The sequence below is a fragment of the Marmota monax genome, unplaced genomic scaffold, assembly GCF_021218885.2.
Source record: "Marmota monax isolate L192 unplaced genomic scaffold, Marmota_monax_Labrador192_F-V1.1 WCK01_AAM20220418_F8-fsc01120, whole genome shotgun sequence".
Lineage (NCBI taxonomy): Eukaryota > Metazoa > Chordata > Mammalia > Rodentia > Sciuridae > Marmota > Marmota monax.
In genome coordinates, this window is record NW_026694373.1 from 64,131 (window position 1) to 92,083 (window position 27,953).

A 27,953-nucleotide genomic window follows, 5' to 3' on the forward strand; every position below is an offset into this window, starting at 1 on the left:
GTTTCAGTACATCCTCATTCTCTACCACTGTAAGACACTCCATTTGCTCTTGTGTATTCCCAGCTCAGATCTGGAAGCAGAAACACTTTCAAGAAGGCCCTGTCATTTTATTGGAGACAGTATTGGAACCATAGATCCAGTTCCTATATTTTTTTCCTAGTCAAAAGCATCATGTATCACCCAAATTAGTACCTTAATGGCAAGAATAAACACCCTCTTTATCCCATAATCTGAAATAAATTGAAGATTAAGTTACTCATCATATATGACTAATTTTTCTCCTGAGGGGGAAGGAACACTTGAGGGAATTTCTTTCCACCACTCCTATGGTTTGCATCATTCATTTGAAATACACCTCCAAGGAGGACAAAAGGGAGGAAAGTCCTAGTGAAAATCCTGTGTGGGGGTAGATTTCAGAAAGTGCTGAATAGATTTCCAGCCAATTTAATTTTCCTTCTAGCATGCAGGTGAGAACATAAACTTCTTGGTGAGGCCAAAGACATCCTGATTGCAGAATAATCAGGCATTGACTTAGAAGCACTTTTAAAATTCTCATTTGAATAGATAGACTCTAAATTACTTTAGAAAGAGGCCAGATGAACATTCATTCTAACCTTGCATTCCAATCTTGCCGAAGTTGGTAAGGTGGGTATGATTTGTATTCCAACTTGCAGAAAATGAATCAGATTAATGTCAAAGCCAGTATTTAACACACTCCAGGGCTTTGTTGAAGCATAAGACCTTTAAGGTATTTTATAGGAATGCTTTACAATCTAAAGTGAGAACATGATTTAAAAAATGTTAGATTTATTCTACTGTTTTTCTATTCCTATCCTCCCTTCCTTACATTCTTTCCCCTTTGTCTAATCTACTGAGTTTCTCTTCTTCCTCTCCTCCCCTTTATTGTGATTTAGCTTCCACATATCAGAGAAAACATTCAACCTTTGGTTTTTGTGGACTGGAGTTTTTTTTCACTTAGCATGATATTCTGAAAGACAGTAGAATAAATGTAACATAATTTTCCTAAGTGAACTTCACCATTGGGTACATCCACAAAAATGGGGTCCTAATTAGAATAAGATATATCCTATTCTTGTATAATTTTATCAAAATGGATTCTACTGTCATGTACAACTAAGTACCAAAAAATAAAATTTAAAAAAAGAAAAAAACAAACAAACAGATACTGTATATCCTGATGGAAATGGGTGCTAGTAAATATGATTGTTGGTAGATGGGATTGTAAAATATAAATAAAAATAATATTTTTGATATTTTAGATGTTGCCATGGTTATTGTGGGATGTAGAAATACCTTTTCTTCAATAGTAGGTAAGTATAGAATGGTATGGAAAAATATCTGTTTTTACCTATAGAAAATCTCTCAATTCTCTAATATTAGTTTACTCCAATGTATATCATTCTTATGCCTGTAAAACACACACACACACACACACACACACACACATGTGCAGTGCCATGTAAATGTGTTAGGATGCTTACCTATCTAAATCTATCTATCCATACAGATATGGAAGGAAAATAGACATACTGATATAGATGAGCATATTTTATATTACTTTAATTCATAGAAGCCAAAAATATTCTCTTCATCTCTGTTTCCTAAAGAGCTTCTGTAAAGAATATATTTAGAAAATACCCAATGAAAGTGAACCTGTAGTTAATGCATGTGGTGGTTTATGATGTTCCAAGTTTCACAATTACCTCTATACAGACTCACCATAGTAGTCCTGCTTCTGGAGCTCAGTGCTGTCTAAAATTAACACGTTCATCCTGTACACAGCAGAGGGCAGATGTGATGGATCAATGACATGCTGATGCTAATAACACCCTCTCCTAAGGTAAGGTTTTTCCACATTTTTTTATTGTGGCATGATTATAATATATTTTCAAGTACTATTAAAGTGAGTAGTTTAAAAATATAACTTCCTCACATCATGAGTGAGAAGAAAGCAGTATCCCCTGTGCAAATATTTTATAGTCTTTTAGATAATATTCATTTATATAAGGATGTACATATATGTAAGCATATTTTCCTGTTAATGAAGATTTTATCATCGTATGAGAATACCATGTTGAAATATTTTATTTTGGGGGGAGGGTAGCAGGAACTAAGCTTTAAACTCAAGGAAACTCAACTACTGAGCCACATCCCCAGTCCTATTTTGTATTTTGTTTAAAGTCTCTCTGAGTTGCTTAGTGCCTCACTTTTGTTGAGGCTTGTTTTGAACTCGTGAAACTCCTGTCTTAGTCTCCTGAGCCACTGGGATTACAAGTTCGCACCATGGAGCCTGACCCCTGTTGAAATCTTGAATTACAATTTACAGTATATTTTAGAAACAATTGTGTATGTGTGCTTGAAAGTAATTAGTATTTGCTTAATAGTAATTAGTATTTGCTTAATCATCCTTGATTACTTCATTGACACTTTGATGATTCTTGATGTTGCTTTTAACTACCACTGAAAGGTGCAGTATTAATCTTGTTCCCTGTTGCTTTGTTGGACTTGTTTATCAGCTCTAAAATGATTTTTTTGTGTGTGTGCCTGAGTGGCTGTGTCTATGTAAAAGCCATCTCTGGATCAATGTCTGTATGCAGGCATGAGATTACAGGCTTTGAGATCACTATCCAAGAGCTTGTAAGCCCTTAAATTCCCATCAAAGATAGCTGTAATTGACTGTTTCTCACACATTTCTACACATCTTTTGTTAAAATACAGTAATCAAAGTATTGCTTCATCAACCTGATATAGGCACAAAAGATATCCAATTGGAATTTTAATTTGAATGCATTGAACTCTGAATGAAATGGAGCATTGGTTCATATGCTCTCTCTATTAAATTGTGCTGTGATTTTTAATACTGATCTGTGACCCGTTTGTACTTGAAGAAATTGTGGTTTTATATGTCAAATATATATATATATATATATATATATATATATATATATATATATCACACCATTTTGCCATATCTTTTGCTGTTGATGGGGGCTATTATTTGGAATATATGATATAAAGTAAAAAATCAATGTGTTCAGTGTTTAATGAATGAAAATTAATATTGATTCCCTTTTTGTATCTATCTTTTCTTATTGGAAGTCAGGGTATAGAATACTAAAGTGTTTACTTACGAAAAACTCCATTGGAAGTTTAATTTATAAATGAAACATCCAGAAATGATTTTTATAAACCCGTAGTGCCACTCATAAACTTGAAAATTAGAGGAATATTTTTATTCATGTCGGCTGTTCTCCCTCTTTTTCTCCATAATGTTCTTAGTGTCTGTTTATATTATATGAAAACTTGCTGAGTACCTAGAAAAAAAAAATTAAATGGGAAATTTTAACTTTGAACAAAAAGTATAATTAAAAAATGTTTTAAAATAAAGGCTTAAGTTGAATTGAAAAGAACTAGAACATTCAATAAGTAACTTTTAAGGACATAAAATTAGTTCAGGGTTAAAAGTGCTCAGTGCTGCTAGATCAGACTGATTGGATTGTCATACAATGCTAATCTTTTATGTTTATTCTTTCTTTCCTGCCCCCTTCCCCCACCTCTGTGCTTAGATTCTATTAACCTATTATCCCCAATATTACATGTAGATTATCCATAAAAACCTATATTTTGTAGGACACTTACAGAATTGCTCAATTCATCATTTTACAGGTGTCCTACATAAAGGACAAAGGAATATAATGGGTTAAGTAATATCAAATATTTAAACAATCATCACTGGAATATATATATATATATATATATATATATATAAAACACTAATATATAATATATAATATATATTATATATATATCACTATGATAATATCACTATACATAATATATATTATATATATATATATATATATATATATATATATATATATATCACTATGTATTTTAATGGTTTCTCTAGGTTCCAATAATGTGAAAGGCTATTGAAGGAAACTAAGTTTTCTGAAGTTTTGCAATGCACCATCCTGATATTGATAAGTCCTTACTGAAAACCATTGAAACACATTTGGTTGGATATTTATCCTATGATAACAAGTTCAATAGAGTCATATTTACTTTTCTTGAGGAAGCCCTTGCTTTTTATTAGTTTGTTATTTCCTTATTTTCACATATAATTGGTAAATGCATTAAATAAATTTTAGAAATTCAATTTTATTCAGAAAAAATAAAACCTTAAATGATAATCCCTTGGAAAATTTTATGTTTGATAATTTACGTTCAAAGCACATGTTTAGTATTTATTTTACATTTTCTTCTTTTCTCCTTTGCCGATTGAGGGTTTCCAATCCATGACACCCACAATCAACTGGGATGATGCAGCAAAAGAACAATGTAACTGAGTTTGTATTGCTAGGATTGACACAGGATCCTCTGAGTCAGAAAATGGTGTTTTTAATCTTCTTAATTTTCTATATGGGGACTGTAGTGGGGAATATGCTCATTATTGTGACCATCAAGTGCAGCCGGACGCTTGGAAGCCCCATGTACTTCTTCTTATTTTATCTGTCCTTTGTTGATTCCTGCTTTTCCACTTCCATAGCTCCTAAATTAATTGTGGATGCTATGCTGCAAAGAAAGTCATATCCTACAATGAGTACATGACACAGGTCTTTGCACTGTATTTGTTTGGCTGCATGGAGATCTTTGTCCTCATCGTCATGGCCACTGATCACTATGTGGCCATCTGTAAGCCTTTGCATTACCCAAGGTTCATGAGGAGGTAAGTCTGTCACATCTTGATTGTCCTTGCCTGGATAGGGTCCTTTGTACATTCCATTTCTCAGATTATCCTGACCTTGAGATTGCCCTTCTGTGGACCCAACTTGATTGATCATTACTGCTGTGATCTGCAGCCCTTGTTAAAACTTGCCTGCATGGACACATATATGACCAATCTGCTGTTGGTGTCTAACAGTGGGGCAATTTGTTCCAGCAGTTTCGTGATTTTGATGATCTCATACGTTGTCATCTTGCATTCATTGAGAAATCACAGTGCAGAAGGGAGGAAAAAAGCACTGTCCACTTGCACGTCTCACATCATGGTTGTTGTCTTGTCCTTTGGTCCCTGTATATTCATATATACACGCCCCCCAAGGACGTTGACCATGGACAAAATGGTGTCAGTTTTTTACACCATTGGTACACCCTTCCTCAACTCACTCATCTACACATTGAGGAATACAGATGTGAAAAGTGCCATAAGAAAGCTGGTGGCATGTTAAAACTGCATCAGAAAATACGGGATGAACTGAGGGCCACGTCTCATACTTATTCAGTTATGATTTGGTGATAAGTACAAATATTGAATGTAATCATGTCTGAATATTGTGGAAGTATCTTACTCTTATTGCATAAGTTTTAAGGTTCTTAATCTTTTAAGTTAATATACCATATTAGTTCATGTTTATTTGTGTGTCAGACCTAGAGTATTCAAATAATCTTGTTGCAATAGAATTTTTAGAGACTTTTGTTTTCTACCATCCTGACTACCTCTTTGAATTGTAATATCATTACATTTGATTTCCTTACTTATGAGTTGTTCTCTTGACTCATAGACAGAAGCTTCCCCAAAATATTAATTCTGGCTCATAGTGTTTCTGAGAGCTCAGTTCTAGCCTTGGTGCCTGTGAGCTACATCTCATGACACTGTCTGCATACAAGTTTGGTAAGAAGGAAGACATTTATAAAATTAAAACCTGTTCAAACTTGTGAGCATCAACAATAATGTACAGTGATTTGTATTTAATTTCTTCTATATAACAGATTTCCAGCAAAGTACTGGGCTTCTTCATGAACATTTTAGGGCAAAGGAATGGATTCAGTGTATCAAGACTTCACATTTCATCTCATGGCTAGTTTCTGTTTGAAAAATTACATTCTTTTTAGTCAGATACTTTACTTATTACATTCTAAATTTGTTATTATTTATTGTTTCCTTTGGCTACTAAGATAAAACACTATATGAGATTTCTAAATGTGCTAGTGAAAAGATCTCGAGATATTCAGGTACAATTAGTACATTGAAGTTATAATAACAAAACTGTGTGACTCAAAAAATAGAAAGATATAACAATAGATGTTGCAAACTAAACTGAAAGTTTTTTGTTTGTTTGTTTTAACTATACTGAAGATACAACATAGTTTTAGAGACTGAAAAGCAAAGATATACAATCCAGTTGGAAAACAAAAATGGTATGATCTGTATTATTTAAAGTTAATCTGTATTATTTAAATCTGTATTATTTAAAGACAGGGTCTCACTAAGTTGCTTAGGGCCTTTCTAATTTTCTGAGGCTGGCTGTGAACTAGCAATCTTCCTTTCCTGGATCTCTCAAGATGCTGGGATTATAAGCATGCACCACCAGTTTATTTGTGCTATCTAAAAAGGGTTTGTACAGATTATTCACAACTTACAATTGTTAATGGAATTGTCATGCTCAAGTGCGAGGAGCACTCAACAGCTCCATGGTAGTTTTGCAAGCCCTGGGCTGTATCATGATAAGTCAATACTCCTTAGTTTCAGTTATCATAATGCACCCAGCCTCAGCTTTATTAAATGGGAAAATATGGCCAATTCAGACCATGTCTTCTGTCAGAGATAATTTTTTAACCTATTCACTTCCTAAAATGCAAAGATAATTGTAATTCATACTTTCTCTTTAGGTCAATCATGTTTAAGAATGGGTAGTCACTCCAAAATTGTGATTTGGATGGATATGGTGTCACAGAACTTTACAAAAAATATATTTTTCTTCACTTTCACAGTTTTGGTTTGTTTGTTTTTATTTGTTCTAATTAGTTATACATGACAGTAGAATGCACTTTGATACATTGTTCATAAATGGAGTATAACTTATCAATCATCTGGTTGTACATGATGTAGAATCACACTGGTCATGTAATCATATATGCACATAAGGTAATAATGTCCAATTCCTTCCACTATCCTTTCTAACCTTATATTGCCCCCGACTCCCTTCTGCCTAATCAAGAGTAACTCTATTCTTCCCTAGCCCCCGCCCCCTTTTTATGAATCCACATATCAGAGAAAACATTCAGGTTTTGTTTGTTTGGAATTGGCTTATTTTGCTTATCATGACATTTTCCAGCTCCATCCATTTATCAGCAAAGGCCATCATTTCATTCTTCTTTATTGAAGAGTAGTATTCCATTGGATACATACCAATTTTTTTTTTATTCATTCATCTGTTGAAGGGCACCTAGGTTGATTCCCTTGTTTAGCTATTGTGTGTTGAGATGCTAAAAACATTGATGTGGCTATGTCACTGTAGTATGCTGTTTATTTCTTAAGACAGGGTCTTTGTTGCCCAAGCAACAAATAACTACCTGGTCATTGTAGTTATTTCATTTCAACCTTCAGATGACCATGTCCTATAGGCGTATGCCACCATGCCTAGCTTATTTCTCAGCTTTAATTTGACTACTAGTGCTTTTTATATTCAAAAACACCTTCCATTTTTCTTCTTTCCCTATGTAGCTTCTTCTTATTCTGTTTGTGTGTCCATTTTTGTTTGTTTGTTTCCTGAAGCATAATAAAGCTCAGTGCTCACATTGGTGTCCCACAATTGACACACCAGGCACAATGAGGGTCTCATATTTAATACAGCATGAGAATATGTGTCCATCATAGATTTGTTTAATCTTCTCCCTGCATAACACCAAGACACATGCACACATACACACACACACACATGCACACACATGCACATACACACACACACATGCACAAGCACACATACTCCGTTACCCCACAGAGGATTTTTCAACCATGTCTCCTATCAAAGATAATTTTCAAACAAATTAAGTTCCTAAAATGCAAGGACAATTAGAATTCATAATTTCTCTTTAGATCAGTCATGTTGAAGTGTGGATAGCGACTCCAAAATTAAGCTTTGGCTGGAGATTGGTGTCAATTTACATTTTAAAGGTGATTAACTTTTCCAATATCTCAAATGATTTCTCAGATGAACTCACTCAATATCATAATTTAAATTATTATTTTAAAATAATTATTACAAAAACTGATTCTACAGCCCTGTCTGGGAATTCAAACTTCTAAAAAACCTTCATCAGTCTTTAGGTCTTCATCTGTCAACTGAAACTTTTCTATTTGCATATCCCATGGATACCTGAATTTCAACATGACCTCAATGACTTACTATGGGTTTTAAGGTCCACAACCTGAGGCCACATCACTCAGCCAATAGAAATGTGCTCTACAGCTTTCTAGAATTGTTTGTTTTTTTTTGTTGTTGTTGTCTTTAACTGGTATAGAAAAATATATGGAAGAGCTAGGGCTATAGCTCAGTGGTAGAGTGCTTATCTTGCAGGTTTGAGACCCTGGGTTGATCCTCAGCACCACATAAAAATAAATAAACAAAGATATTGTGTTCCATATGCAACTAAAAAATATTAAAAAAGAAAAATATGTGGAATATTAAAAACCATGGAGTGAGACTATCATTAGTGCAAATCTTGTTACTGAATTTACTAAGCATGTAAGCTGAGCAAGCAGCTTAACATCTATGAGCTTCATGTTTTTCTCATGAACTATTGTGGATCTACACCTTATGGAATGTGTATGTGAATTGAAAAATACAACTTATACAAAGTGAAAAAAACATAATATAGCATACAAAAAAGTAGTCAATAAGTATTTGGTGAAATAAAGTCATTTCAACACAATTGTCTTTGTCATGGGTTGTCTTTTTACTCATAGGAGTTAACAAGACAAGTGGAAATTAATTTGAAAATTATTTTGCAGTCCATGTTCAAGGTACTTATTAATTAATCCTCAGAATATTTGTTATGAATTTGTTATTTTGTAGTGGGGGATATCTGGATCCTACAGCATGGAACCTGTAATTTCAGAATGCAACACAGAACTTAGATTATACTTGCAAATGGAAAACTTGTCTTGTAGAGCAAGATGAGGCAACATAGGGCATTGGATAGGAGTAGAGTCCTGTCTTGATTATCCACTTCCTTTTTTGCTAATGATACAGTTCTCCTTCTCCTTCTCCTTCTCCTTCTTCTTCTTCTTTCCCATCTCTTTTTTTTCTACTTCTTTATCCATTGGCGATTTTTCTCTTTTATCCTGGACCTTTGTTCATCCTGAAGTACTTAACATGTCAAAACCCTTGTTTGTATCTGACTTATTGTAAGGAAGTTTTGCTTACTATTCTTTATTGGGTACTATGGATTGAACTCAGGGGAACTTGGCCACTGAGCCACATCCCCAGACCTATTTTGTATTTTATTTAGAGACAGAGTCTCACTGAGTTTCTTAGTGCCTTGCTTTTGCTGAGGTTGGCTTTGAACTCTCAGTCCTCCTGTCTCAGCTTCCTAAGTTGCTGGGATTACAGACATGTGTCACTGTGCCAGCTGCTTGCTATTCTTATAGTCAAAGTAGAAGCCCAAAACTTGGAAGTGTATTGCAATTGAAATGCTGATGGGTAGCATAGCAAAGAAGCCTTGGGGAATAATACTCACTTGCATACTAATAACTTACATCACCTTGTTTTAAAATACCCCTCCCAAAATATAGAGAGGAGCTTTTCTTTCCAGTGTTCTACAAAAAGGGCATTATCAAAAACAGATGAGCATACCTGACATTAATTCAGAGATTCCTCTCACAGGTGAGAGATTATTATCTTTGTGGACAGACAGACGTTAGAATAAACTAATCCAATATAACTTTCAAATTTAATTCTATAGGTCTCCTATAGAATTCTATATGACTATACTACTGACATATACTCTGGAAAGAAGGATTTTTTTTTAAAACAGAACAACACAAAGTGGCTTCTTTTAGATTAATGTTAATATAGGAAAAAATTAATGAAAATAATTATTGGGAGAAAATGATTTTTTAAACTCAACCAATAATTTATGAGCATCACATGTGAAAACCATCATTCTGTGGGGGAAAAGGATGCTGTCATTAAGATTTACCTCAATTCATTTAAATGGAAAGATGAAAAAGTCTGTTAATGTTTAAGTTTCTAGGCAGAATACATCCTCAGTAGTTATGTGGGTACAAGAAAATGAGAAGCGATTCTTTATGCATGGTCAGAACTCAGAGAAGTGGCTATTGGAAATAATGACTATGACAAGCTACTAAAGAATGCCTGCTTTTCCATCTCTGAGTGAGAGTCTTAAATACATATGGTTTATCGCAGTACACGATTAAAGTTTCTTGCATGTTTTGTAAATGATATAAGAGCGTAGCTTGTACTTGACACATTTCTGATACTTACAAGTAAAATCATTATTGTTCAGAGTAAACATGATGAAGTTGTATAGGCTAAACATTGGATAATGAAAGTGAAAGATGATAGATAGATAGATATATAGATAGAGAGATGATAGATAGATGATAGATAGATCAATCGATCAAGCATGTGAGAGAGTGCCTGAAAATATTTTGGATTAAGAGCCTTTCCTTTTTCTCAATATTTACTCATGTCCACACTTGTTCCATGGGTTGTTCATTCTACCTTTGCTTCCCCACAATGCTCCTGCTGTCTCATAATGCTTAGAAAGAGAAATAACTGTATATTGGTTTGATTATATTTGGGACAGCCAGATACACAATGCATGGGCAATGGTCCTGAATTTTATGATGAGCTCTGGATCACATGCCATGCTGTTCTCCAGGGCATCTCTTGGTCAGTAAGCAGGAATCATTGTATTCAATTACATAAAGTAAGGAGTTCAAGGAGAGTAGATTATATTACTCTCAAATTTGGGTTATGGGGATAAACCATCATGGGAACATGTCAGCTTTCCCACAAAGAATGGGAAATTCTGAATAGAAATAAAGTGGGTGTAGAGATTTTCGAGATGTATTGGACTAAATCTGGGAAGGTTGGGTAGTTCTAGAGAGAGGCCTGAAGGAGCAGCAGAGTCCTCACTGCAGTCTTCCCTCTGTGGCATGGAATCATAGGAGACCCCTGGCGCTGTATTCCACCGCCTCTGTTGTCTACACAAGGCTGCATCCCTTGCTTTCAGCAATTCTGGTATCCACCATGACAATAGGTTATCTGTTCATTAATCTCATTTTGACAAATTTTTCCATTCTGAATTTGGCTGGTTTTGTCTGAGGTTTTGAGGTGAGTACATTGGTTCTTAGATGATGTTTTTGTTTGTTTGTTTGTTTTGTTTTGTTTTTGATGCTTGTTTTTTATGATACTAGGGATTGAAGGCAGGAGCATTCTACATCTGAACTACATCCCAAGTCTTTTTTTTTTAACAAAATCTTGACATAGGTTCCCCCTAAGTTGCCCAAGCTGACCTCACACTTGCAGTCTTCCTGTCTCAGCCTCCCAAGTAGCAGGGATTAGAGGTGTGCACCTCTGTGCCAGGCATTAGGGGATGTGCCTAGCTCTAGTGACATTTTGTTTCCAAACCACACACATATACACATAGAAATATGAATTAATGTCAGGAGGACATGTATAACCTCTTCCTTTGACCTTAAGGGGAAAAGATTCGTGAGAAACAAAACAAATCTAAAAACAATACACATTAAAATGATTGTTTGTGAGTTTTACATCCCCAATATTGTACATCCCAACATGGTGCTTTTCCAATTTAAGAATCTTCTAATTCAGGTTGCAGATATTTCAGATTTAAATATCAATCTTAGTTGTTTTTTTTTTTTTCTGTTTTTATAAATTAGCAGCATGTTTGTCTCTACATACAGGATAGATACAAAGTCCCAGTATATTAATGATGTGGATGTGTTTGATAATCAGAGTAGTACTACAAAAGTGATAAATGCTATTGCATTTCAGAAGTGATAAAGAATGGTTGATTCAAAAACATTTGGAAGATATCTACATTGTACAGGTGCTGGTTTGGGACTTGGCAAATAATATCCTGAGAACACAATATTTTTATCCTAGGGAAGGAAGCTTGTGTGGTAAGTAGTAATATGTGATGTTATTTTACAAGCTGTAAAGAAAGATTTTAAAGAGCATGAGTGAGAATTTCCTTCATCCTAATACAATTATTAAAAGCTGCTTTGGAAATCTTTCTCAGAATATAAATCCTGAAGTTAACCAGATAAATATTAAAAGGCACATCTGGAAAGGAGAGATCAAGATCAGCTTGAATACCCTAACTCTGTATTTTTAACTTTTGTATTCTTCATTTCCCCATCATAAACATCCAAGGAGATGTACATATTAACCTTCAATAGCTTCCAAGGCAGCCGAACCTAACACGATGATAATACACTTCAGTAAATATTTGGCAATTTAAGAACTATGTTCCCTATTATTTTGATTGAAGGATATTATAGATTACAAAATAAGCTGTGTTTAAGATTCAAAAAAAAAAATCCTTGAAATGTACTTGCAGTCACAGAAAAAGGTTTTCAAAGATATTAAGAAATACATGTTGGATGTACTATGGTTTATGTGGAACATAAAATAATTCAAATCAGCTTCATGGCCACAGATGTTGCTAGAAACTTAATGTCATTCTGATACTATTGATTACATTTTTGAAGAGGAAAACTATTAAAAAGTTAAATAAATCATGTGTATTTATGATGCATAATTTATCTTAAAATATATGTACACATGTAAAATAGAAATAAGCTCTTCCTGAAAATGGATAGGCTAAATTTGAATGATGTTATATATGTAAAAATATATATTAAATATATAAAATAGTTTTATATATTTATGCACACACACACACACACACATATTCACACACTGACAGAGGTGGCTAAAATCATGGAGTGACAGGTACTTTCACATTTTCTTGCTTCCAGTGCTTACTCTCTTTTCAATTGTCAATATTTGGGATGAATTGTTTTGTGAATGGATAAAAGGGAAAATGAGCATACTGTAATTGTTACGAGGTCAGGATTCAGAGGCTTTTTAGTTAAGATCCTTGCCCAAGATTATATAGTAAAAAGGGTTTTGTTTTCATCTAAAAATCACTACATCAGACACCTTCCCAATTGTGTTTTTAATTTAGAGAAAGGTGTATTTAAGTCTGTTGAAATTAAAATTTATCAGGGGAGAGAAAAAAATAAACAGAAGTAAAATTTTGGATCAATTTTGTTCATTATACTATGTGTTTTGATTAACTCATATCTTTCAAAATTATTTATCAGTATTATAAATGAGATATGGGGAAGACAATAGATTAAGTATGTGTTCTATATGTTATTTAAATACATAGCATTTCAGCTTATGTCTTTACAGAACATTTCTTCAAACATTTTTGACTAGACAGTTCATGATAATATTATTTTTCCAAATTCAGAAAAATAAATCTTTGTTAAAAGAAGTGTACATACATATTTGAATACGCCACAGTGAATTTCAACTTTCTGTATATCTAGAAAGCACTAATTTAAAAAATAGTAAATAAATAGAAGGAAGACCAATAGAGTGAAGGACAGAGGATGGGGGAGGGAGGAGAGGAGGAAAAGAAATATACCGAGGACTGAAATAGACCAAATTACATCCTATGCATGTATGATAGCATCAAAATGAACTCCGCTATTATGCACAACTATAATGTATTAGTGAAAACTTTCTCTTAAAGTAACATCTGAAAGGTGAGTAAACATTGAATATGACAAGAATGGAAAGAAATTGAATGAAATCAGTTACTGACTACTGTGTCTCTTTTTTGAAGACACGTCCGCTGTCATTTCTGCTTCTGTGGTGTGCTCCAGGAATGTGAGATTTGGGATGTGAAGATCATGATCCAATCCTAACCAAATAACTGGTAGTAACCACAACAAATAAACAATTTATATCTAAATTTTGTTAAAAATCCGAACCATGAAAACATTTAACTATCAAGTAGGATAACACACCCTTTTTGTTAGAATTATCTTTTGGGATCTCTGAGGGCTCTAAGATTGTTTTTTAGAAATGGGAGAAGTAAAAATAGAGTTGGGATTTTTAAGCTATAGCGAACCATAAAAAAAATCATTATAGTTTCTTTTATATGTCAAATAGTAAATGTCATAAAGATGCTTAAAGGTTGAACAAAACCATTGATAAGATCAAGTAGTTCTTACTCCTCAAGCTGGTATATTGGGGAATATGCAGAGAAGTGGCATATATTATGTAGCTATAAATCACACACATTTTTTTTGTAACTAAGGTTAACAAATATGTGATCTATTACACATACAGATAATTATATTAGTTTGAGAGTAGTACGTGACTTTAGGTTTCTTTCATGGAAGGGAATCAAATGGTTCCTAAACTCTAAGTGTTGCACCATGCAAATATACTTTCAGGATTTTTTTAATATGGAAAAAATGAAATAAATAACAACATAGAGTAATATCTAAGGAGCAAATCAATCAGAATCATGACAAATATAAGAAAAAGTTGTATTGAAGAATTTTATAGGAAAGTATCATATTCATATTTTTACTTAAAAATAATATCCTACTAATTGTTCACTAAAAATTGAGGAATCAAGTGTTGAGATGACTCATCAAGATATCATATCTGGAAGGTACTTAGAAAGTAATGTTGTATTTGCTTTAAATACCTCATAATAACATACAACACCATGAACTATTTTTCTCGAAGTAGTCCATAACTTAACAGAACACACCATAAATGAAATCCATTCTCTTTTGCAGATAAAACATCTCACACTCACCCCTTCTCCTCATTCATGGAATCATGAAGTTAAACAATAATGTGACTGAGTTCATCCTACTTGGATTGACACAGGATCCATTTAGGAAGAAAATAGTCTTTGTCATATTTCTGCTTTTCTATTTGGGGACATTGCTGGGTAACTTGCTGATTATCACCACCATCAAGACCAGTCGGGCACTTGGCAGTCCAATGTACTTCTTCCTTTTCTACTTATCCTTATCTGACACCTGCTTCTCTACTTCCATAGCTCCTAGAACACTTGTGGATGCCCTTTCAGAGAAGACCACTATTTCTTTCAATGAGTGCATAATCCAAGTCTTTACATTCCATTTATTTGGCTGCCTGGAAGTCTTAATCCTCATCCTCATGGCCATTGACCGCTATGTGGCCATCTGTAAGCCCCTGCACTACATGACCATCATGAGCCACCGGGTCTGCAGTGTGTTGGTGGCTGTGGCCTGGGTGGGGTCCTGTGTGCATTCTTTAGCTCAGATTTTTCTTGCCTTGAGTTTGCCTTTCTGTGGTCCCAATGTGATTGACCACTATTTCTGTGATTTGGAACCCTTGTTGAAGCTCACCTGTGCAGACACATATGTGACCAACCTCCTCCTGGTGTCCAACAGTGGGGCCATTTGTACAGTGAGTTTTGTTGTGCTCATGTTCTCCTATGTCATCATCTTGCATTCGCTGAGAAACCACAGTGCAGAAGGGAGGAGAAAGGCCCTGTCCACCTGCATCTCCCACATCATCGTGGTCATCTTGTTCTTTGGACCTTGCATATTTATATACACACGGCCTGCAACCACCTTCCCCATGGATAAGATGATAGCTGTGTTTTACACCATCGGAACACCTTTGATTAACCCTCTGATTTACACACTGAGGAATGCCGAAGTGAAAAATGCCATGAGGAAGTTGTGGAGCAAGAAATTGGTCTCAGATGACAGGAGATGAATGGAGGTTTTGAATCCTTTTTAATTTGGATTAAACTAGAGAAGTAAATAGAAATATTTAACTTCTAATAACAGATTTAATAGAATAGTCCCTAGGAAAAGACGTGTACACGTAAACTGTCTTGTTTGAATTGGCTCTATGTAGAAAAAGAGACGGGATTAAGTGTAAACAGGAATGTCAGAGTTACTGCCTTAAATATTGTGTGCTTCTGTGTTTCTATCTGCTTAATCCTAATATATCTTTGGAATTTATCTAGTATTTTTCTTGCCTTTTTTCACATTAGTGCTTGGTTTGCTCTGTGTCTCATTACTGTTACACATGCTCAAATCCACAAACTGGCAGTTTCTCACTCTTCCAAATAGTCTTATTTATTAAAAAATTTAAACTTAATTATATCTGATTATGTACCTCAAGTTATTTCTTCTTTCTGACTCAGGAGAAGGTATCATATGCAAACAATTGTAAAGTGTCTTCTTACCATGGACATTATAGATAATCTAGGTAATTCCCAAACCAATATTTTAAGGTATATACTTTGGACTGGTACCATATGTTTACATAGAACCTTACAGAACAGGGACCGAATATGGGCAGGAATTTTACCCTTCTGAAAGATTGGTTAGATCTTATAAAGACTTTGTTGTTTTGTTTTTCTTTTGCTAATAAAATCATTCATTTTGTAAAATATACTTTATGTTACTAATTTGATTCCTTCTAGTTTGAGGGATTGACATCAAGTTTCTTTAAATTATTTCAGTTGTGAAAATTTGCTCATAGTATAGAGTTGTTATGATAGTGGAACAGACCACCCAAATGAAAAATGATATATTTACATGGACTAGAATCTAGGAAGATAAGCAGTTGAGTCAGATGTAGTGGTGCACCTCTGTAATCCCAATGACACAGGAGGCTGAGGCTGAAACCGGAAGATTACAAGTTCAAGACCAGCATCCTCAACTAAGCGAGTCTCTGTCTCAAACTTTTAAAAAGGACTATAAATGTAGCTCACTGGTAGAGCACCCATGATTCAGTCCTCATTACTGCAAAATAAAAAATATATATACAACCAGTTGATGTTAATGAACTTTAAAATATGAATGTATTTTAACAAAGTATGAAATACCAGAAAAGTGAATTTCAAGCTTTGTACTAAATATTTAATATAAGTATATTAATTATGAAATTTCCCTCTGAAAATGACAGAAATGAAGGTAGTAACACACAGTAAGTGGTTGCCAGGTGTTAAGGAAGAGAAGAAGAATGAGAAATAAGTGGAGCACATAACATTTTCAGAAAAGTGAAACTCTTCTTTATGGTGCTATAATGGTAGATAGATGACAACACAGTTGTCATAAAACTCTACAATACAAAGAATAAACAATCACATAATCTGTGCATTTCGTTAAAAATTTATTAATACTGGTTTAAAAAATTATAACAATTCAAGAGGCCACAACAGGAACTGAAAGGGGCAGAGAACAGGTATTAAGGGATTCTCTTGTACTTTCTGTGTAACTTTCATGTGACCCCAAAACTGCTCTGAAATAAAGTATATTTTTAAGTTGTGCTTACAACAGAAAGACTAACTTTCCAATATAATACTTTAAAATGTTTTATGAGAATTTTAATAAGGTTTTAGTATAAGTACATCTTTCATTAATACATTGATGTCCCCAAACCACCCAAAATTTTCCCTATTGTGCAACATAGATGACACTAGTACCATTATTAAACACACAATGCTATAATTTCTGTGTGCGATTATTTTAAATATTGAGAAGTATTAAATATTCACAAGCATTAATTTGAAAGTTGACACAAATCATGAATAACTTACATTAAAGTAATTTACATTCCATAGGAAGATTATAGTATGTTCAAATTTAGATAGCTAAAAAGTGCCTTTACTATGTTTGCCTTCTATTTTGCTTTTCTCTTCAAAAACACAACATTTTATGGATATTTTATTGTGATAAATGCAGATGAGGATAAATTTTATAAGTACTTGAAAACTGCAATAATAAAATGTGACATAAGAACCTGATGTTTATGAACCTATATAGACTGCAAAATATAAAAACTTCAAATCGTCAAATGTACAGAAGGCAAAATCATTTACTATTTGCCACCTATAGAACACTCAATTTAACAAGCCGAATAACATTATTTTCATCTGTCTACAAAATACAAATCAACATAGATTATGTGGTGAGACATAATGTTGGTCGATCAATTTTAAAGAATTTTAAATCATACACAATATGTTCTCTAATTAAAGTGTAAATAAACTAGAAATCAATGACAGAATGATAGTAGGGAGTCTCCAAAGGCTTGGTATTAAAGATACTTAGAAATACCCCTCAGATCAAAAAGAAACTCAAATTCCAAAGGAATACAGTGAATGAAAATGAAAATGCAGCATATCAAAACTTGTTGGACAGAGCTAAAGTAGGATTAGGAACACACACGCACACACACACACACACATACACACACACACACCCTAGGGATTGAACCCAAGGTTTCACACATTCTAGGCAAATTTTCTACCACTGAGCTACAACCACAGTCCCAAGAAGGAAATTTGTACTTTAAATACATATATTAGAAAGAAAAAAAAATCTGAAACAAGTAATAATCAGAAGGTTTAACCAGCAAGACTTGGAAACTCAGAAGAAAGGATCAGTTAAAGATTCATCAAAAGAATATACACAGAAATAAATTATATTTTAAAATTTCAGAGCAAAATGTTTTTTAACACAGGAACTGTGACTTGATGAGTGACAAGTAGTAGGTCAATGTCAAATGACCTAATCTTATCATAAGTCCTAAAAAGGAGAATATGTATTTGAAGGAATATGTAAAATATTTCCACTTTTGATTATAAGTATCAGTGGTCTCCAAGAAGGAATATAAAAGTAAGTCATCCATAGGTACATCACATTGAAAAAAAGTATAAAGGACCAATGTTAAAATTAGAGACAAAAAGTCATATTGTACCATTATACACAAATGAACAAGGTAATGATGGCGGACTTCTTTCAGAAACTGTGGTGTTGATGCACAAAAGAAAAGCATATTGAAAGTAAGGAAAAGCAGTGTCAATACAGAATCCTGTATTAAGTGAAGACACCCTGAAAAACCAGGTGAAACAATGACCTTTCCTGCTAATCAAAAGCAGACACATGACCCGAGAACTACAATATGCTCAAGAAAAAACACATTATATGGAAATTCAAAACTCCAGGAAGAAATGGAGAGCACTAGAATATGTAACCACGTAATATTTTCCTTTCGAAATTCTTGAAATATAATTGACTACTTAAATCCAAAAAGTAAAGAATGCTTTGCAAATTTTAAATCACATATGGTAGGAAAATATATGGCAATTAAATTAAAAAAATCAATATAAATAAAATTATACCTTTTAATGTTCTTATATTATATATCCAGTAATTTTACTTTAATTCAAAATAAAGTTTAACAATATATTTTAGACAAAATGTACTTAATTTCTATTTATTATGTTATTTATTAACTAGTCACAATAATATTTTATTATAATGTCAGAGACTAAAACAAAAACTAATAACAACTGTAAGAGCAGGTGCCATTTTATAGCCAAAAGTGTTCTGGTATCTAGCTCAGCTTGAAACCATCTGGGGGTTCCGATTGTATCCTAACAAAGGTAAATATATGAATAATTTTAAAAGTCAGCTCTTCTTGGTTCCATAGGAGAAATGAGGTCAGAAAGCACACTACTACTCCAAAACTGGAAAGAGTAAAAGAAACGGAATCATAAGCTACTGGAGCAAAAACCTAGGGGTGGTAGAAAGTCTACGTTAACTGGTGCTGGGGCAGAAAAGCATCAACTGTTAACTGGCAAATATTGGGAGGCTCAGAGTAGACAAGAGATTAATGTCAGGGGCATCTCCTGTGAGTTTTACCTGCTGGAACTCTATGCAGTTCCCACAGTAAGCATTTGCAGAAATTTTCTTGTCCTTCTATTAGAAAGATCAGATAAAGGAACCAGTTTGAAATACTGAAGTGCATTCTGTCTTAAAAGGTGTGCCTTTAGGAAAACACTACCTAACAGTCTAACTTGCTGGGATGTTGTCAGAGCCAACTGGCCTAGAGTTGAAAAAATCCAGCTCCAGTCCCCTCAGCCATCCTGTCCAACCTCAGAAGGGGGGACTATGGACACTTGTGAATCACAGTCCAGCGAACAGGCTCACTGCTACACTGAGAACTACCATGAGACTATAGTACGCTTCTCCTTCTGACAACTCAACCCACAGTGCTAAAGAGCTATTTATATCCCTACAGTGAAATATTTACACAATATAATAAAAAGTAAAAACAAAGAAAAACAAAGAACACAGTTTAAAAGACAACGTAGACAGTAGAACTAGAAGCAGATTGGCAGGACTGTTAGTATTTTCAGACCAGGAATTAAACAAATATGATTGATATGCCAAGAACTTCTAGCCATTTAAACCTCTTAGAACAAATACACAAGACTAGGTGGCGCAAATATTTATTCCTCACAGTTCTGGAGACTAGGAAGTTCATTATTAAGGTGCCAGTTGGTTTGGTTCCCTGGAAGGGCCTCTTGCTGGTTTTCAGATGTCCATCTTCTTCCCATGTCCTCTATGGCAGAAAGCAGAGAGGGAGGGGATAAAGGCCCCTTGTCTCTTGTTGTCAGGGCACTAATTCCACACATGAGGACTCTGCCTTCACTATTGAATTACCTCCTTCAGCTTCCATCTCCTAATGGCATTTCAGCTGGGGTTAGGATTCAACAAGTGAGTTGTGAATTCATGACATTCAGTCCCTACCAAGGCTCTCATGAATAAGTACAGAGACTGCAAGAACAGATGGGAAATGTAAGCAGGAATTGGCAGGCCCCACATCTAGGTCCATGATTTTTTTTCTTGAATCCAGGACCCACTGAGATGGGCCTCTTGATTATGTGCAGGGTGGATGGACTTCAGCCTATGTCCACAGGGGCCAGTCTAATCTCCAGGGGCTTCTAAGTACTGGATTAGACCTCATTCTTCCACCAATAAGATGAACCAATCAATAGCCTCTGTGCCTAGGACCTGGCCTGGAGACTGAATCTCCGGATGAGCTTGTGAGTCTGTAATGACTGGTTTGGAGCCTGGGTCTATAGGGGTGATACTGGAATTTCAGTTCATGGGAAACATCCTGGCCTTGGGGTCTGCTGGAGTATATTTGGACCACTAAGGCTAGCCTGAATGTTGAGTATGGGGATGCTGATCAGGAAGCTTGTGCCCTTGGGGGAAAAGCTGGAACCTGGTTGAACAAGAATGGTTCAGAGCCCTGACATTGGGGGAGCTAGTCTAGCAATGGGGACTACTAGGAAAAGACTGGCCCCTTAATTTGTGTTGGTGTGACTGAAGGGGCTGGCCTTGAGTGTGAGGCCATGGTGACTAGTATGCTTATGATTAGAAAAGGAGCCTGTATCCAAAGCACCACTCTGTGTCTGAGGTCAGGGAGGCTATCCTGGAACAGAAGTGGGCCCAGAACCTGGGATAGTAGGATCCTATCTGACATGAGGGAGGGCTTGGAAGTTCAGACTATGGTACCATTCTGGAGTCTGTGTCTTCAGGCTTTGTCCTGGACTCTGAATCAGTGGTGTTGGCCTGATGAATAGGGTCACAGCAGCCAGCCTGGTGCTGGAGTGGGCCTGAATCCTGGTGCTGAGGGACAAGCTTGGATCTGGGGCTACAGAATCTAGCCTGGCATAGTGCAGACTTGGAAGTTCAGTCCACGGTTACCAGCTTGGAGCTTATATCTGAAGCGTCTACTTGGAGACTGAGATTGTGTGTACCAGCCTGAACTAGGGTTCTGGGACCCTTCTAGTGCTTGGGGCCAAGATTATTCATTTGGTGGAACTGGTCTAGAGCAGAGGGCTACTAGAGTTAGGCTACTGGAGAGTCAGGCCCAACGATCTTCCAGGCAGGCCTAGAGTCTGGGCCTCTGGTACCATGGTGAGCAAGAAGCTGAGTCCACAGGTACAGGGACTAGAATCTGGTGCTCTAAGAGTCTGCACAGCACTAGATTTCACTGAGGCAGGCCCTGCTTAGCAGTCTAGGGCAAAGTGCATTGCTCCCTTTCTTCTTCTTTCCTGACAGGGAAGGTATCTCTTTTCATGACTGTGGATGTGAAAATGGGTGACACCCATAAAGTAAAACAGTTCTTCCTGCCTTTTTCAATTCATCTTTTCTAATGTCTGTGTTACACATTCAGGTGCTATAAACACTTTCTTGGTTACTTTAATTCTTATGAAAGGATATTTGTACATTGACAGTTGTTCAAATTGATATTTCTATGGGAGGAGGTGCAACAGAAGTTTGTATTCCATCAATTTGATGATGACATTACCTCAATTTGAAACTTCCAATTAATAAACATTTCACCTACAGGTTATTAAGGATGGCTTACAATAACTTCCATCATTTACAATGTGAGTAGGAAAACTACATTGTGTCACGCTATTTTCAAACCTTAATTTGTTACAGATCTAAAATATACAACAGATACATTTTTTTCACATTTCTTCATTTTTTTAATTGCAATGGAAACCTCAGAAAAGAAGTTCTTCATTCTCTGTATCTATAATAGATGTCTCAGTTGAGATACCCATTTCCTAAGACAGGGCACAACAGCTGAATCATGTAGTGTTTCGAATTTGCTTCAAGATCAGTAACATAATGTTCCTTTTGTCTTGGTTTATGAAGGACAAAATAACTTTTAGAATATCAGAGCTGGGAAGGACCTAGGGATCATCTGGTTCACTTCACTTGTGAACAGTCTCAGAAATGTAAAGCAACAGAAAGAAAGTGGCTAGGCGTCTTCTCTCTTCAAGGCTTGCAACTGTGGGTGACACACATCTCTCTTCACCTGATGTTTCCTGACATTGAAGAGAGCAAGATCAGGCAAGTGGCTCCAAAACCAGAGGCTTCAATTCTTTTCAAATAATTTTTTGGGGCCCCACACTTTCCTCATGGCATTCTTCATATCTGTGTTTCTCAGTGTGTAGATGAGAGGGTTGAACAAGGGGGCAATCATGGTGTAAAACAGAGCAAACACTTTGTCATCACTGACAGAATCGGCCATAGGGACATAGGTGAAGATGAGGGGCAAGAAGAACATGAACACAACGGTGATGTGGGAGCCACAGGTGGAGAGGGCTTTGTGGCGGCCCTCAGATGAGTGAGTCCTCAAAGTGAACAGGATGATGATGTAAGAAATTACCAAGGCAACAAAGGTCAAAATGGACAACACCCCTGTGGTGGTGACAATTATAATTTTCAAGAGCCTCGTGTCCATGCAGGCCAACTTCAACAAGGGGAAGACGTCACAGAAATAGTGGTCTATTTGATTGGGGCCACAGAAAGGAAGTTGAATAATAATTAATACCTGCATCAGTGAATGGGCAAAGGCTCCAATAACAGAAGCAATCACAAGAATATAGCACACCTGTCTGCTCATGATGACCATATAGTGAAGGGGTCTACAGATGGCTACGTAGCGATCATAGGCCATGGCCACCAAGATAAAGATCTCAGTGGCTCCAAAGAAGTGGGCATAAAACATCTGGGACATGCAGCCACTGAAGGAGATGGTCTTCCACTGAACCAATAAGTCTATGATCAGTTTGGGGGCCACTGTGGAAGTAAAGCAGATATCCATGAAGGACAGGTAGCTGAGGAAAAAATACATGGGTTGCTCACCAAGGTGGCTTCCCTTGATGGTGAGAAGAACGGCCAGGTTTCCTGAAAGAATTGCAAGATAGCAAAGTGAAAATATCACAGAGCAGGTAGCCTTTGCATCCTCGTTACTAAATAGTCCCAGGAGAATAAATTCAGTAATGTTTTTATATTCCATTGTTTCCATGGGTTTGATTATTTAAATGGAGAGGTCAATATACCTGAAACACTAGACCAGTGGAAATCATTGATTTATATTCAAAACCATGTGTTTGTTTAGTAAATGCATATATTGATTGTTTATTATGAATTATCCAGAATAATTGGCATTAGGGGTAGAGAGATGGATAATATACATAGAAAACTTACAAATGGAATGCAGTTCACTAAGGCAGACACACTGTCGCAATAATAGCACAGAAAATAAATTAATTGTGATTGCAATTAATTTCAAATCCTCACACTTACCATTAACATCAGGGTGAATACTTTAAACACACAACACAGTTTTCCAGTTTAATTTTAAGGTAACATTTCAGTATTACAGTTTAATAGTAGCTTTCAAATCTCCAGGGAGTTTTAAAAGTCAAGAGTTGTCTATTCTTCAAAGGCATAATGGATATTCAGTTCTTTCATACTGATAAATTTAAACGTTGATCATGTCTAGTGACACTATTCTTCAGTTAACTCATTATGTCAAATATTAACCTTCTGGATAACAATCTCAAAAAGTGCCTTTATGAATTAAAATGAAAAAAACAACAACATTTTTTTCTTTTCTTTTCTTTTCTTTCTTTTTTTTTAAGTGGGAGAGGAAGAGAAACAAGCCAATATTCAGAGAAGAGGGTTAATTTCTTGTATGGCCTTCCAAAATTGCTGTTGCTTCCTAGACTTTAGCTTATTTCCAAGTTCATTTTACAGTGTCATCCAGGACTTCTCAAGTTCTCACCATGTTTGTCGTGTTGTCAGATTTTCTAGCTTTTCTTTTTGCAATAGCTTTCTTGCAGAGAAACTTACATTCAGAGATTTTTCTTCATTTCATATTTTTCAGTACCTTGGATCTCTGAATTCAATCACATTTTTTTAATTCACCAGGCTCACTATATGTTCATTGTCAAATCCTGGAATGTGCCAGTAACAAAAAGAAAGAAAAAGAAAAAGAAAGAAATATTTATTTGATGCAAATTATCACACTACATCTCTTATTTCCTTTCTGCAACCTGGAGTAACCTTGACAAGCGTTACATTTTATGGACATGTGATTCAAAGCCCATTTATGAACCTTAACAGGTTCTGGTTTAATTTTTTTTTTTTGGTGGGGTGGCACTCTTTAGAAGTATTGCAAAAGTGCAATTGCAATGGACCTGAATTTTTTGAGTAAAAGCTTGAAAATTGTTAAACCTATAACATCCCTGAAAATGGAAAATTATCCTTGAACATGGAATTTTATTGGAAATATAAAAAGATGAAAACCAGTAAATATATTTGTGGTTTGTGGTGGCGAAAGAATGTAGTAAAAAAAAGTTAGTTTGTCCCAAATTAACTGATACAGTCAATAATTAAAGCCAGAATTGTGACAAAATTTTTTAGTAAAATTTGAAAAGTATATTTCCAAAATTCAGCACGAGTCAATATTCAGCATAGATTAAGACATCTTTTCAAAAATTGAAGTGTATGAAAAATGTATGACAAGTAAAGAAGTGTTATTAAATACAGATGACAGAACTCAAACACAGGCAATAAACACTTAAATACATTAGATTTAATCTGTTTAAAGTAACATTTCAAAATACTGAATTGCTCTATAACTAATATTTAACAAGAAAATTTGTAATAAAATATATAGTACTCCTAAATATAATATATGACAGAATTCCATCTGAAGAAATTATTTTAAAATGTAACAAAATGGTCTTGAACTTTTACTTAGTTATACATTATATTCCCTATTTGAGATCACAGTAGTCTTTACAACAAAAAAATCTAACTTTGTGACCATTTTAAAAGAGCCAAAGTCTAGCCTGTTTTGGAGCCATTCTAACATGAAGTAAGGTGGGAGGCAGGGATCTTCACAAATCACATAATGCCACATTAAATCTGAGACATGAATCAAAGAAAGGCTAAGAGAGCTCTTAACTTTCTGTTTGTGGAAAAAGTGCCAGAATACTTCTATGTTTTACAGTGTCACCTTAAACAGCTCAGGCTCTCTGTATTATCTTCCAAAAATGCATTTGAATTCCAATTGCAATGTGAAGAGTAATGCAAAATTTGATGTATAACTTTTTATAACAGGTTACTTTATCTAGCTATAAAACGTCAAATGACAGGAATAAATGCCAACAAAATTTGCCATTTTTATACAAATCTGAAACTTTTGCAACACATAATTTTAGTTTAGAGAACACCAACTTGGCAAAGTCCTCTCCTAAACTTTACCTTTAACTAAGTTTAACTTTTAAAGTATAATTTAGAAACCAGAATGTACTATAACAATAATCACATGTCTTCTTGAGTTAACAAAATTCAAAATATAGCCTTAAATATTTTATACATTTATAAAACAGTGTTAATGATCAGAAATTGACGTAGTCAAAGCAAACAGATGTAAGACAGGTCTTCAATTGACAATGTGGCCCTTCTTCGTAAGATGCGATGTATAAAAGACAGCACTTATTGGTTATCTCACCAGTGAAATTGCATCAACTTTTTAAAATAAACTTTTACATAACACATAGAAAAGGCTTAGACAGATATAGTTCTCAGATCCATACATATACCTAATAACATATATTTAGCAGGTCAACTATATTGTTTTAACCTAAGTAACAGTTTAACCAGTTACAAAGTAATCATTTCAGACTTTGAAACAGGTACAAACCCTAGTTCCTTTAAAACTCACTTTCCCCCAACTAATAAAACCTAACAAATTCAAAAATAATTATCTTGATAAAAGCAGATCAATATTTTGATCTCACAGACTTATAAATCTTCCTAAGTTCCTACAATGATAAACTCAATCATTGATAAGGCTGTGAGTTACTGTCTTCATGGTTTCCAGAAACTGACTGAAATACTAATTTATTTTCTGCTAATTGTTTATAAAAAATTAATGTTTTGCTGCATTGTTTGTTGTCTTAGCATAATCCCTGTGCTATATATATGGCTTTTCTAGTCACCTGACATCTGCCACTGTGGCTCTACTAACTTCTCTAATGCTGAATGGCCTTCACTGTGCAGAGAACAAGCACTTTGGGTTACTTTCCCCAACTTCACCCTCTTTCAGCAGGAAGCAGTTTGGAGATGTCATCACCCATTATTCCATAAAAATGTAATGCAGAAATTGACAGTGGGGGAATGTAACAGCGGTCTACTTTATGCTTTGAATATAGCCCTTGCTGCTCTGCCACTGCAACTTACATTTAAAATGATCATGGTTATTTATTTTCCTCTTTATGTGCCCTTCCCTAACCTTGCCCCCTCCTTAATCTCAGGGGCAAAAAGCATTACCCTTTTTCTCCATTCTAGGCAGTTATCTGTCCTCCAATACACAGCCACCATAGGAAGGAAATAATCCAGACTTTAGGGATGGTACCAGAAGATCTCAAAAATGACTATCTTCCAAATTAACCAGTAAATTATAACTCCAGGCAGAAAACAAAATATAATCTTTGAATTGCCTCTTTAAAAGCCCTGTTTCTGCTGATGGGCAGAATCACAGCCTTTGGGAGAGGAGTCTCCTGTGTTTCTCTTTTGCCAGAAAAGCAATAAACTTTCTTTTTTATTTTTTCAAAAAAAGTGACAAAATGTTAATAAATATTCATAACACTTTCATTTCTACAATATGAATCTAAGTCACTCACTTTTGTTAAAACAGCAAAATTTGAATGAAGATCTATAGAAATGAAATTATAATGGCATAATGACATATATAAAAATTCTCCCATTCATTAGAATCAGGGAAATGAAAATTAAATGACATTGAGATAATAGTCTCACTCATCAGCCTTGTAAAAATAAAATCTAAAAGCCTATTTATAAAAATGTGACAATGGTTTAGAGAATAAACATTTAACCTAGTGAATCTGCCTCACAAAGAATTCACAAGAATATTCACTGAAGCCTTGATCACTCTTAAAAAGGGAATTGATCTAAATACCTGCTAATAATAGAATGGAGAAAATAAGCTATGATATATTTTATCATGTAATAACAGGTAGAAACTTAAATAAATGTCTTAAGTGGGTCTACACAGCACATACAACTGGGATAAAACATTAAGAGATATTATTGAGCAGAAAGCAAATAACATACACATATGTGGAAAAGATTATGATAACAATTGTGATTCATGAAATCACAAAAAATACTAAGGAGTTTCAGTGAGCATCTGTGTGCTTATAAATAAATAGGAAAAAGTACAGAAGGAAACAGGTACATCTGAGGAATTAAGGGAGTGATGTCCCAAAGGGATTATAATCAAAATAAAGTATTTTGATTTCTTTATTAACAAACATTAAATTAATATATTGTTTCAATATTACTTTTACTGGAATTC

General features: G+C 34.8%; 2 protein-coding genes and 1 pseudogene across 2 annotated transcripts; 2 read left to right on the forward strand and 1 right to left on the reverse strand.

The window, feature by feature from the left end:
* Positions 1-4,344: 4,344 nt before the first annotated feature.
* LOC124109283 (olfactory receptor 4C11-like) lies at positions 4,345-5,277 on the forward strand (annotated as a pseudogene).
* Positions 5,278-14,729: 9,452 nt separating this feature from the next.
* LOC124109282 (olfactory receptor 4C16-like) lies at positions 14,730-15,662 on the forward strand. Its single transcript, XM_046467787.1, has one exon. It carries the CDS (start codon positions 14,730-14,732, stop codon positions 15,660-15,662), a length of 933 nt encoding a protein of 310 aa, XP_046323743.1.
* A 6,987-nt stretch (positions 15,663-22,649) lies between these two features.
* Positions 22,650-23,576, reverse strand: LOC124109279 (olfactory receptor 4P4-like). The gene has a single exon (XM_046467784.1). The coding sequence runs from the start codon at positions 23,574-23,576 to the stop codon at positions 22,650-22,652; it is 927 nt and encodes a 308-aa protein (XP_046323740.1).
* Between the last annotated feature and the right edge of the window lie 4,377 nt (positions 23,577-27,953).

Coding starts and splice junctions, on each gene's coding strand:
- LOC124109279 (XM_046467784.1), bottom strand. CDS start 23,576: ATGGAATATAAAAACATTACTGAATTTATTCTCCTGGGACTATTTAGT.
- LOC124109282 (XM_046467787.1), top strand. CDS start 14,730: ATGAAGTTAAACAATAATGTGACTGAGTTCATCCTACTTGGATTGACA.